General features: G+C 35.9%; 1 gene segment (V, D, J or C); it reads left to right on the plus strand.

The window, feature by feature from the left end:
- Positions 1-11,042: 11,042 nt before the first annotated feature.
- On the plus strand, positions 11,043-13,045 carry LOC130882778 (Ig heavy chain V region 3-6-like). The segment is given in 3 exon segments: positions 11,043-11,085; positions 11,167-11,470; positions 13,024-13,045. Coding segments are annotated over 3 exon segments (369 nt in total).
- The last annotated feature ends 961 nt before the right edge of the window (positions 13,046-14,006 follow it).

The following is a 14,006-nucleotide window of genomic DNA, read 5'->3' on the forward strand; positions in this document are numbered from 1 at the left end:
ATCTGCCTTTATTTCCCCTTCCTTCCTCCCTCCCTCTGTGTGTGTGTGTGTGTGTGTGTGTGTGTGTGTGTATGTGAGTAAGTGAGTTCATATATTCATGTGTGTATTGGGGGTAAAATCATAACAAAGATCTTTTTCTCTGTATTTATTGAACAGCACAGAAAACATCTCTTGGAAAAGTAGAGGGGTATTTACAGAAATCTTTAACCCAGTTTTGTATATTCTTCACTTTGCTAATGAACTTTCTGCTGTGCAGAAACTTGCTTGCAGAAATTATCTCAGTTATGAATACTGACTTTGGTTACTGTACCTTTGTCTCTCAATAAAATTATTTCCCAATATATGATCTAAAATTCTGTCATCTATCCATGTCTACAAATATTACAATCCTCTTTGATATGTCTCAGTCATTCTCAAGATTTAAGTTTGTGTTTATTAATGTTAGATTATTTTGTATGATTTTCCTGTGAATAAACAGATTTAAAACTATGCCTACTGATGAAAATAGCTTTTGTTTATTTTAATGTTTTCTATGACTTTGTACATATCAATTTTCCATTGCTTTTGTTCAAAATTGAAGGTATTTGATGCTATTGTAACAGGGCTGAAGTTGTGAGGTTTAACATTCCTAGTAGCTTGACTTAATTTGAGATCATCTAAGTCTCTTACTTAACGGAAGTGAGAGTTTATCCAGAGAGGTGTAATGTTACATAGATGGCACATTTTTGTGGTCTGCAGTCAGAGGAATAATAATAAAAATGGGAATCCTGCCTATCCCCAATTAGTTCATTTGTATATTCCCTGATCTTTACTCAGGAAAGAAAAGAACATAAATGATAAGAGTTTATGATAAAAGTTTTCATGAGACATGATGATCACGTAAGGCACATAGATACTGATGTAGAAAAAAATATTTCTTGTTATAAATTATATACATTATGATTTAGAATATTGAGGTAAATTTCACATGGACATTCATGTTACACATACAGTTATAAAATGAAAATATGAACTACACTCACTGTTTGCCAAAGAAAAATTATTTATAAAAAATATTTCGGTGATACATTAACTTGAAAGTCTAATGGTGCAAATACAAAAGTGTAATAACAATGTCATGTGTTAAAACTGTATTTATGATTTAGACTCTATATTTTTTATCTGTGTGTGTCTGTAAATAGAGCAATTTGCATTTTCATACACATTATAGAAAGGATGCCACTTCTCTGTATAACTTCCAAAACCTGTCATTTGTTTTCTTCTTTTTTCTTTTTATTTATTTTTTTTCATAAAATTTATACCAACCTCAGGCTTCTCTCCCTGCATTTCTCTCAGATCCCTCCTTCTATCTTTCTCCACATTGTCTATTCCTCCTTTTCTTTTCAGAAAAGATCAGGCCTCCTGGTGATATGAACTGGATAGGGTATATATAACATCATTCAATAAGAATAGGCACAAAACCTCATATCAAGGCTGAACTAGGCAATGCAGTAGGAGAAAAAAATTCCAAGAGCAGACAACAGAGTCAGAGACATTCCTGTTCTCTCTGTTAGGAGTCCCACAAAAACTCCAAATTCACCATGAAATATATGTGTAGGACCTATTTCTGTCCCATGCATGCTTCATGAATGTCTCCTCAGTCTCTGGGAATCTTATGCTCCCTACTCTGTTGATACAATGGGCAATGATCTGTTGACATCCTAGAAATCTCTGGTTCCTACAGTTCTTCCTTCTGCTTGGTTCTCTAAATTTTGCCTAATGTTTTGCTGTTCTGCTCACATGAGCTAATAGGGAAAGCCTCTGTGATGATGACTGGGTTACATACCAAAATATGAAGACAGCAGAATATCACTAGAAATCATTTCATTGATATTTTCCCCACTCATATTTCGTCCTACTACAGATTCTCTGATTCATCCATCTTCCAGTTCCTGGCACTCCAGGCATTGTCCTGCATGGTCTTCCTCTTGTGCTTGGGCCTCAAGTTAGACCAGCCACTGATTAGTCACTCCCTTAATCTCTGAACCACCATTACCCTAGCACATCTTGCAGGCAGGTCACATCTGTGTTGGAGGTTTTGTGACTGGGATAGTTTCCCAATCTAACCATTGGAAGCCTTGCCTGGATAAAGAAGATGACCATTTCAGGCTTCATATCCTCCATTACTGGGATTCTTCACTAACATCACCCTCATATGTTCCAGGAAATTTTCACTCCACTCTTTCCACATCATCCCCTAAGTGTCTGCAAATTCCACTCATAATTCTCTGTACTCTTTCTCACCCTGACCCAATTATTTGTTTTCCCGTTCATGCCCATAACCAGATAGGCAGAAATGAAAAACAACTTAGATGTTCCTCAACCAAAGAATGGACAGAGAAAAAATGGTATATTTATACAGTGGGGTATTACTCAGCTGAAAAAAAAGAAAAAAACATGAAATTTGCAGAAAAATGGAGAGAACTCTTAAAGATCATCCTGAGCAGGGAACCCAGACCAATACAGTCAGACATCATACGTAATGAATGATTTCTTTCCTTAATGACCGCCATTCTGATTGTGATTGTATAGAATCCATATTCAGTAAAAGTTCATTTTTAAGATGCTTTTATCTAAAACTTATTTGGGTTGTAAAGCTGAACACATGGCTTTCAATTTATCTTCTAACATCCACAATCTGAAAAGTTAAAGTCAGTGAGTGAGCACACCTCAAACTGGAGTCTGCAACAACTCCATCTTCTCCTACTAAGCCTTCTCATAATCTGCTTCATCCCATTGTTTCACATTGTTGTGATTTTGATATTTTCAGCCATTTCCAATTAGGTTTATATGATTATGTTCTCCCTTGCTTCTAGTGACAAGGAAATATTTCCATTCTTTATGTCTTTTCCATGGAATCTCTCTGTTCAAAGCATTGTCACACTGGTCAGATGAAATGAACATAAAAATCTCTTTTTGTGTTTTTCCACAATGTCTATAATTTTAAGACTTTGTCATGATAGTTTTAGTTAGAAACTACTGGGAAATTTAAATAATCTGATAATCATTCTATTTATGTCTTCTCATGGTGAATAAAATACAGATCTTCCATGAATGAATGTTATTACCACAGATAGGTGGGAAGATAAGTTGTCTATTCTTTCCAGATTCCAGTGTGTTAATGCTCTAACAAGGTGGAAGTAATTAACACTGTTCACACAATTCATATTTAAAATTTTCATCCTTTTAAAGATTACAACTCAATTTCCCATATAATGATTCCACTGGAGGTGTTTCTTGTATCCCCATCTGATTGAAAAGTCTGAGTGGGCCATGGGCACATACTAAGTGATATGGCAACAGAGTTCCTTGTCACACTTTTCTGCTTTTTGCTTGTGTTTTTTGTAAACATTTCCTGCAGAATTGTTGAAGTGGAACTCTTTATTACTGTTGAATATAGCAAAGCTTGAATGTTTTATGTCTGAGTTAGATTAGCAACAGTGGAAAAGTGAAGTTTGGTGTTGGTCCAGTGTTAAGAATTACATGCTTTGGGAATTTGGAAAAGGAAAAGAGACTCTCCTGGTCCAAGCCTGAGCCTCCTTTGGATAGTATTATAGTGATCTCAGATTTATATTAAGACATTTTGGAGAACAAGGAGAATATAGAATATGGGTTTATGAGATGAAGACAAACACAGCTGAATAATCAACAGAGTGTACGGTAAAAACCAAGGAATATACAGTATGTTCCTAAATGACAGGAAAACCAGCAGCCCACATTGGTGCCAGTGAACTATGATTACCACAGAGAACCTGGATGTTGGGCACACTCTGGATTCCAGAAGTACATGGAATTACTTCTTGATATCTTCCAGGTATACTGAAGAAAAGAGATAAATGTGTGATCCACGTTTAATGAATGTGAAACGAGATTTTTTGGCTACTACTTGAGAAAATAATTCTTCAACAATGAAATTACTACATTTGATACAATCCTTGTAATCGCCAGTACTTACTTACCAAGCCAGGGTTTTCTGAGTATGGTCAATGAGTACTGAATTTTAACCAGCTCAGTATGAAGCAGCCACAGCAAAACTGAAGCTGTGACAAGTTTATTGCTAACAATCTGAATTTTTACACTCTTTTTAGAATAATAAGTGTATAAAGTAATAAGAATATTAAAAGTGTATTGGTACATTCAATGACATGCCAACCTGCAGGGTGCTCAAGACCAGCAGAGGGCACAATGGAGCCAACAATCAACAAGACAGCAATGAGGAATGGAGGGGATTGCATAGACTCTGTGAACTCACTCCTTAAAGTCTATTAGCTTAACAACACATGCTACAATTTATTTGTGATGTCTCAAACTTTCAAACCCAATAAAAATTCATTGTTAAATATTGCACCGATGTTTTCTCATTTATTTCATTAAGATTTATTTATTTTTTGAATATGCACATGTTTTTTTCAAAAAATATATTATGAACAAATTCCATGTCCTCTTAGAACATTACCATGTTTCTATCACTAAATTCCACAATCTTTCTTTCTCTCTATAGAAAGCATACTAAAAAAAAAGTCACCAGATACTAATAGCTAAAATCTTCTGGAAAAGCAAATATTAATTTCTTATACATAAAAAAAGATTAAAAATTCTCCTAATGTAGGGGTTTTTGGAATTTCCAGTCACATTATTCTCATCACTACCATCACCTGTACATCAGTTTTGTCAACAAGAAGACCAAATGTCTCAGGTTGTGATTCTATTTTTAAATTAAGAGATTAGGCCTTGGTGTTATGTCCACAGGGTCTGCATAGGTCTCCAGAATATATACTTCCTCAGACAGGGTGAGGACCTCAGCATTCTGTTGCCTGATACAGGCCTCATGTATCGCCTTCTTCTTTATCTGGAATAGGTACTTATGTAAGAAATAATATCCATGCCTCATGGATATACAAAACATATGGGTCTGTGATGGTAAATACAGGGATGTCCACATCCATCAACAACTTTTGATCAGTGTCCTCTCCAGAGTCACTGAGTACACATGCCTTTACCATGGAATTGAGTTGGATTATCTTCTTTCTCATGGCAACACCTACAGGTAAGTGGTTTTCTAGTTCCAGACTTGAAGAGGGTCCACACACTCAGTTACCAGGGACTCCACTCTGCCTTTCTATCCGCAGGTTTCTACTCCCAGGTCCATCTTCAGTGATACGGGACTGAGCTTGTGAGGCCTGGGACCTCGGGGAGTGTGTCCTGCAAGACTTCTGGCAATGATTTAGCTACTACTATATGCACTGTGTGAATCAGTGACCGGGGCAGAGCTTGAAGTGAATTGGAAGAGTTCATCTTGAAAACAGCAGTATTCTTTATAAACAGAAGTTCCAAGGCAAAGCCACCCTCATTGTTTGCAAATCCTCCAGAAAATCGTACATGGAGCTCAGCAGCCTGACATCTGTGGACTCTGTGATCTCTTACCGAGTAAGAAAAAGTGATGCAACTACATGGTGAGTCTGTCAAAACCATGGAGGTCCAGGAAGTTGAGATGACATTGAAGATTAGCCTGGATGGAATATCAGAAACAATCATTCTGGTTGTCTATTTGTCAATAGACATGTCTTCATATTCCTGTATGGTATTTTACAACATTTCAAAAGAACATCAGAGAATGAAGATAAGCTGATTCTGGATGTCCCTTACAGTCCACCACATCTTGACAAGATCTTTATCAGTCAATATCTTAGACATGCTTCTACTTTAGAGAAACAAAAAAGCAGCAAACTCTAACATAGCAAACTTTGACATCATATTATATTATCAATATATCCTTTAAAGCTAAGAGTTTAGAACTGTATTTGGAGTAAATGAGAATAAACTATAATATGAATTTCTCCAATAAAATACAAATCAAAATTATCAGGGCAAACTAAAACCCCTTTCAAAATTCAGTTTGATGTACATGTATACCACATAATTTGTTGGAAGGTTTCCCCATAGTTTTATGGGAAGTCATTTTACCTTTCCTAATAAATATAATTTTATATGTTTATTAATAATTAATTCTAATCCCAACTTTATTTTGGGGGCAATAATTAAATTTCTTATTGTTTTATAGTTAAAGATGTACCTACATGTCATTCTGCGGAGTGTACACATGTGGATTCTCCTACTTTGACAACATTTTGTACCCTCGCTCTGAAGACATTGGGCCAGAGGTGTAGGGTTCAAAACCGGGAATGTAAAAGACTAGTTAAAGTTATGAGGAGCCCTGCATGCTCATTAACCTGTTTCCTAAAACGTGTTTGTTAGTAGTAGTTAGATGGAAGTTAATCAGACTGGGACCCTATAGTGAAGGGTCTAGAATACTCTTAACTTTTGGAACACATGGTTATGTTTCCTTTATCACTATTAAATAGTTTAAAAGCACTGACCTGATATACAGGAGTGCTACATCTTACACAGCCAATTCGAGACTAGGAATAAATATTATTAGATGAGTTGAAATTTTAGAAATTTTTACTGAAAACTCATGGCATATGGAACAAACATATTATGATTTTTCAATACTGGATATCAAATTCCAGGCATTTTTAAGAATCATCACTAAGCTGCACCATTGAAAATCATTTCTTCAATTTCATATCTGGACTGATCATTCATTAAAATTTGCTAATCCTTCTCAAACAATTCCCATATCCAACTCTCATTCCATATAAAATTCATGAATTTTTAAATTTTAGTTAACATTTACCAATGTTTCCTCCATGTCTGCATTAATTTGTATGTGTGTGTGTGTGTGTGTGTGTGTGTGTGTGTGTTTGCCTATGTCTATCATATTGACCTCAGTTATAGCTACTTATATGTACATATGTGTATAGTAGTCTAATTGAATGGTTAAAGGTATTGCCTGTTCTTCCAAATTTCCTGTGTTCAATTCGCAGCAATCACATGGTGACTCACCAGCATCTGTGATGAGATCAGGGCCTCTCTTGAGGAAGAGTCAGCTGTACTTATCCATTAGGCAATGAAACCCAATATGGACAAATTCAACAGAAACACCATATATGAGCTACCCATGCATGCTTCAGCATTGCCAGGGCATACCATCATTTTCCATTTTTCAACCTATCAGGGAGCTTGTCCCTGACAAAACCTGATTCTTCCTCTCTCAAAAGCTATTGATTAACTGTAGCTCTTCATTTATGGGCGAGGAACAGAGAGGTTTCCTCCTATGGATTGGTATCTAATTTAGGCTTCAATATTGTCAAGATTTTATGGGTGCAGCATTCCTGGTCCATCTAGAAAATACTTTTCTTATAATTATATCCTGGTTCTCTAAATTTTACAATAGTTTTGTGTCTTCTTCAGGACTTTCCCTGAGACTTTAGTATATGATTTGTATTGAAGATATACCAACTGTAAATTGTAATCACAGCATAACCTTTTCTCAACATTTTTACCTAATATGAATCTCTGCAATAGTCTTTATCTACAAATAAAAACAATAACTTTATTAATGTGCATGTTAGAACTTTTATCTGACAGTATAAGTTCTCAGAACAAAGTTAAAAATATATTAGTGACTTTCAAGCAGAAATTATTAGTGGTCAAAATAGTTTGTCACTGGGTTGCTGTTTATCCTTTTATTTGGTACCAGGTAAGCAGAATAACTTTTGCTGGTATAACCAATCAATCTCTGATTGCATTTTAGTACTACTCTGAGATTATACATATTACTGACACTGTTCAGCTGGCAAAGAAACAAATACTAGATATCTCTGTGATCTAGGAGAAAACAAAGTAATACTGTCCTGCTAAAGAAAGCATGGGGAGGAACAACTCTGAAGAAAACCAAGCTAGTTTGGCAACACTTGGAAAAAGAACTTTGAGGAGGAAACCTATTTGCTAAGCAAGAACAATGTCTAACGTAGTGGAATTTCAATTGTATTTTGATAAATAAAGCCTGCCACAAGATCTGAGGGTGAAAGAGCCCCACTAGTAAGCCTTACAGGCAAGGTAATCATAATACACACTATAAATCCCAGTAACCACAATGACATGTACCTTTAATCCCAGTAGCCACACTAGTAGTCATTGAAACCAAGTAGTACATGATTTAATCACTGTGGTCCATTCTTTTAATCCCATCTCTAGAGAGGCTTATAGAAGGGGAGGAAACAATCTTTGATACATATTCTCATAATGAGAATCTTGAAGGTAGGATCACCATTTTGGACTAAAGTCAAGGTAAGAGTCATTGGCTTGTTGTTTTGTTTTTTTGACATCAGATTGAGCTCCAATTTCTCTTTCTGAAATTTTATTAACCATGATTTATTTATTAATTTTTTTCATTTTATTAATTGTGCTTCAGTCTACCAAGCAGTTCAGAGAAGCAAGACCATGGTGACAACTGCTTAATATGTTGGAAGAACAAAGCAACATGGTGATGTGGAGAAGAAGGCAACAGGAAGAGAGTCTATTTGGGGATGGGAAGTAACTGAACTACCTGGTGCTGCAGCTCAGGCAAGTCTGTTAAAGGTCCAGGTGAATATTTACTGTGACAGAGAGCATAACTTGCTGTTGGGGAAAAAGTGTCAAGTCATTGAAAAACCCAAGAGCAAAAGAATATGGCATAAAGCATATGACCACTTGGATTTTTAGGAATATCACAAAAGAGCTGGGAGTACCTTTGTGATGGAGAGCAGCAGTTATATATAGTAGGTTGGAAAGGTCAGTCCTGGAGGACCTAAATGCTTAACATGGGTCTATATCATGTGTTTTTTATCCCTGATCAAATAATAATCTCAAATACTGTTTATTGTTATATAGCAGCACTTCTATTTTTGACAATCAATCTTAGGCCTTTAGGGCAGAAATACTATATCAGTGATCTATGGCCTCAGCCTTGGTTTGTTACTTCAAATAAATGCAAATATTTATTATTCACTAAACCTTATACAACCTGTGTCAAATCATATAGTATTTCTGTTCTCACAAGAAATTATTTAATAACTTAAGCAAAGACAAGAAAAGGGTTTGCAATTTTATAGCTTAATAATATAAGACCAAACACTTACATTTCTGCATATAACCATAAATTTGCACTAAGTAAATTTTCTTTTTTAAAAAAAATCTTCCTTATTCTCTATTGTTTTTTACACAGTTTTATTCAGACAAATCACTACTCTAGCATTGTTTCTCCTGCTTCAATACCTCACTTGTCATGCCATGGTAGGAAAGAACACAGGTCTTCAGGCATGCAGAGCAATACTCTTCCAACAATAAGTGATATTTTATGCTATCCTAGGGGTACAGACTGGAAGGACTAAGTCTTGCCATATTTTTTCAACATTCACATGTGATACATTTTCTTGGTAGCTCAGGACACAATTTTCTTTCATGAGGACATACATAAATCTTTGCTTTCAGATAAGGACTATCCATATTTTTGTTGAATGTTTAAACTTTATAAAAATGATTTAAAATCTCAAATATTCATTGCTTGAGAATATCACTGTTATCATGGGTAATATAAATCTCAGTAGTTGCTAGAAATTTCAGGTGAATGTCTAGAAGTGTGTCAACACTAATAAAAAATTGTCATTATTTGCTGCTGAAATTAGGGAAATCTCTATACACAAAGAAGTTCCTTCAAACATAGATAAAGAAGACTCTTACTTTTCTAAATGATTTGTTAGTGTCTTTGATTTTCTACATTTCCTCTAAAGCCTCAGATATACACCAGCAAAGGGACCATGCAGAAATTCTTTTGATAAAACTGATCATGGAACTTTAACGACACATCAATAAATAGACTCATCTTTCCATGACTACACATAGCTCTATATGGACAAGAATAGCTGCTCTTGTCAGCACCACCTACTGAGGGAAAGATGGACATTGAAGCGGTTCCTTATGGCATTTGCTAGTCATTTGGGCAAAAAACTGCTCTTGCTTGGACTGCGTAATTAAACAGGCAAAACCCACAGAGAGATGACTGCTAAACTTGCCTAAAGGTGAGACGATCCTAAAGGGTATCTGCTTCATGAAAGAGTCTACAAGACATTGTTCATGACACCAAAATGTGACTAACAAACTGCCAATATAGGCAGAACTGTCTTTATAATTTTTGGTTCATTAAAGAGTCTACTGGATATTATGAGCCAGTAGGCTAAAGATGGATTCCCCAACAGTACAAAAGAACGTAGGTGTGGGCCCTATACAACAACAATATGTCAATGGTCAAATTTTAAAAGAAAGTTGGAAACTTGTAGGCAGACTTTTCTTTCACCATTCTGCCTGTAAACAATAACATATACTGAGAACTAATAAAAAAATAAATTTTGACCAATATTACTGGATTGTTACTTTTATTTATATTAAAACATTTCTATGATTCCATATGTTGCACATAGCTCTTGTCTTTACCTCTCCTCCATCCTGTACCTTCTGCATCTTCTGGTAACCTCTTTTTACTCTGCCCTACATCTTCTCAGAATTCTCCTAGTCTTACTCTCCTGCACCATCTTTACTACCCAGGTGTCTATCTATGAGCATTTTAGTAAAGAGTGAGAATAATGCATATTTAAAGTGTGCAAAAATTGTTACACATCAGAATGCCATCTCATGGGTGAGAAAAGAGAATGACATTAGTAGCAGTGTGGGCATACTAATCAAAAATCAAGAACTCAGGAAATGTAGTGTGAACAGAAGGTTGGCACTGAGGTGTGACCTTAAAATACAGGAAAAGAAGAATTTGGTGGGGATGGTGGACTAGAAAGTAGATGCAGGTTCATACCAAGATGTGTTTACTGTGATGAGTGTAGTACCTATACTCTGTTATTTCAGTCTCTATCTGTAGGACGTCAGAGACACTGTTGACCATATTGTAATAACCATGTAGGGTAGTATCCACCTCCAATTTATAAAGTCTAGCCTGATTTCCCTCATGCAAATGTATCTTCTAGCTCTATGTTAAATCCCCTCCTATCCTGTGGTAACTCACATCTCTTTCACAGGAGGCCAACCTCTGAAGAAAAGGAGGTGTATTCTAGAAGATGAAACTGTTTGAACTTCTTTACCTGGTGACAGCCCTTCCTGGTGAGTGTTTCCTATTCATACATGTGTCCATGTGGGGTTCTGACAACATGTGATTGACAGAATTCACTTTTTTGTCTGAAGGAATTCTGTCCCAGATTCAGCTTCAGGAGTCAGGACCTGGCCTGTTGAAGCCATCACAATCACTGTCGCTCACCTGCTCTGTCACCGGTTACTCCATTACTAATGATTACTACTGGAACTGGATCAGACAGTCCCCAGAGAAGAAGTTGGAGTATATTGGGTACATAAATAGTGGTGGTGGTACTAGTTACAACCCGTCATTTAAGAGCCGCATCTCCATCACTAGAGACACATCCAAGAACCAGTACTTCTTGCAGCTGAACTCTCTGACCACTGAGGACACAGCCACATATTACTGTGCAAGAAGCACAGTGAGGGAACTTCAGCATTAGCCCAGACACAAACCTCCCTGTAGAGGAACTCTGAACCAGCAGGGGGAGCTCAATCCTAACTGTTCTCAGGAACTTTAAAACTTCAGGCAGAGAAAGAAAGCACTTGGTTTTCTCTGGCTTTTCTTCTAACTGCCTAAGAACAGAGCAGATAGAGGTTCATTTCTTTCTCTGATCAGGAAATATGCTGTTTTTGTCAAGCCACATGTATATGTTTCTAACTGTGTCACTGAAGACAGGATACGAGGCAGTATTTCATGTAATTTTGAATGTGGATGAAGCCTTTACCAACAGAGACATCTTTTTGGTTGTAGGAATATGTTGTAATGATAGTAGCTCTTTGGAACTCAGCAGGTTTCACATGACAGTAATTTTTCTGTAACAATTTTGATTCCACTTTTGATTGTTTACACACTCCTCTCTGTATGTTGAAGCACATCCTAGTCTGTTCACATAAACCAGTTGCTGGGATGCCTACAGAATGATACATATTTTGTTTTGGGGCTCCACATTTCACTACTGCTGTATTACCAACTGTGTAATGCACAGTAGGGTATGTACTGATGTCCAGTGTGTAGGAGGGAATGTATATAATAACTCTGTTGTCAATATTTACTTTTTTGAAAAGACAAAGTATTTGTGCAAGAAAATATATCAATTGCTAGTAGAATTTAAACATTATATCAAATAAATACTTGTGTTCAAATTGATTATTAATATATTTAAATGTGACAGGGAAGGATCCACCTCTGACATAGAAGAAAATTTAAAAAAAGTTTGTGTTTAGATATACTTGGACCTTCACCTTCAGAGATTGTTCATTGATTTGTGATTTTATTTTAATATTATAAGAGGAATGTAATTCTAACCCAAATATAGGCCCTGAAACTTAGTGCCTCACTTATGTAACTAAAATAAAATCAACAGTGTAAATGGAATCTTATCATACACTCACTTAAGTGAACAACCACTCCATTCAGTTAACAAGACTTATATTAAATTCTGGAATATTTTTGTCAAACTCTTTCTGAACATTAGAAAAATTTAAACAAACCAAATGTGCTAAATATTGTCTGAAATTAATAACCCCCAAACCATCATAATTTTACCAACAATTGGGACAGCATGCATAGTTGTTGCAGTCCCTCAGAACCTGCTCTGAACATCTGTCTCTCCATTGAAAATATCTGACACCGTCATGGAAAACCACAGCCTAAAAAGCATTCAGAAAGAATTAACAACTCAAATATAAGATTTCTAGGAATGAAGAACTGGATGGACATCCAGCCAGGCCAACCAAGACCTACAGACTATCCTCAGTTTTAAGGATGGCCTTGTGAAAAAAGTAGTGGGATTCCAAGCTGAGATTGACTGTAAGAGCAGGGGTTCTGTTCTCAGCAGCCCTGGGTTGTGTTCATTCCTCACATTTCTGAAGCTGGATTGTTTCTTTAACCGCTTTCAGATGGACATCAACAAGAAGAGTGAAAATGAGTTTTATATTTTGGAGATGTTTTAGAGTGAGGTTTTTTTTTTACTTTGATTTTAAGTAGCAAGTTTTGTTTGCAAAGATTGTAGAAATGGACATTTTCCTCCAATACAAACACACACTTTTGAAACACATAGGAAAACACAAGGATACTGACATAATCTGAGTCTTATGCTCCTCTGTGCCAATATTTTGCCATGGTTTTTATCAAATCAGTAATAATATGAGAAGTGTTAGAACCTACAATATGGAGCTTTTTATAGTTAAAAGAAACAAGAAAGAATCACCTTCTTTACTTTCCTTCTTCCTGAATAACACTTGTTGTATATATAATCAAGAGAGTTATGAAGGGCCCTAAAGTTTCCGTCTATAATTAGAACTTTGCCTATTGAAGTATTATTATCAGAAACTTTATTCCAAGCTTTTAATATCAGCTTGGGTACTTTGTCCATTAACCTTATGAGGACTGGAAAACTGTTGGCCATCTGTTTGGAAGTCTCCTTACCCTACAATTTGATAATGAGTAATTCCTAGAGGAATCCTTGCATTTGGTTATAAACTGCATTGGATAGGGATTTGTTGATACTGTACTGAAGTCACAGATTAAACTGATGGATAGTAAGATTTTTCTTAGAGTTTGCCACTCGAAGGGTATCCTTTCATGCATACTTGACATACATCTACTATTCAGGTAGTGAAAATTCTCTCATCCCCATTCTATAGAACAATTTTTTTAAAAATTGTTTTATATGGTGAATGCAGGATTTTCAAGTGCAGGATTTTGCTGAACTTCTATTTTTAAATTGATTTTTATTAAGATCTACATTTTTCCCTGCACCCCTCCCTGTCTCCCCCCTCACCTTCAACCCTCCTGCAAAGGTCCCCATGATTTCAACTTAGGTAGGAGATCTTGTCTTTTTCTGCTTCCCATGTAGATTAGATCTATGTGTCTCTCTTAATGTGTTCATTTTTTGTCTAAGTTCTCTGGGATTCTAATTTGTAGGCTGGTTTTCTTTGCTTTATGT

Source organism: Chionomys nivalis, chromosome 10 (assembly GCF_950005125.1).
Source record: "Chionomys nivalis chromosome 10, mChiNiv1.1, whole genome shotgun sequence".
Lineage (NCBI taxonomy): Eukaryota > Metazoa > Chordata > Mammalia > Rodentia > Cricetidae > Chionomys > Chionomys nivalis.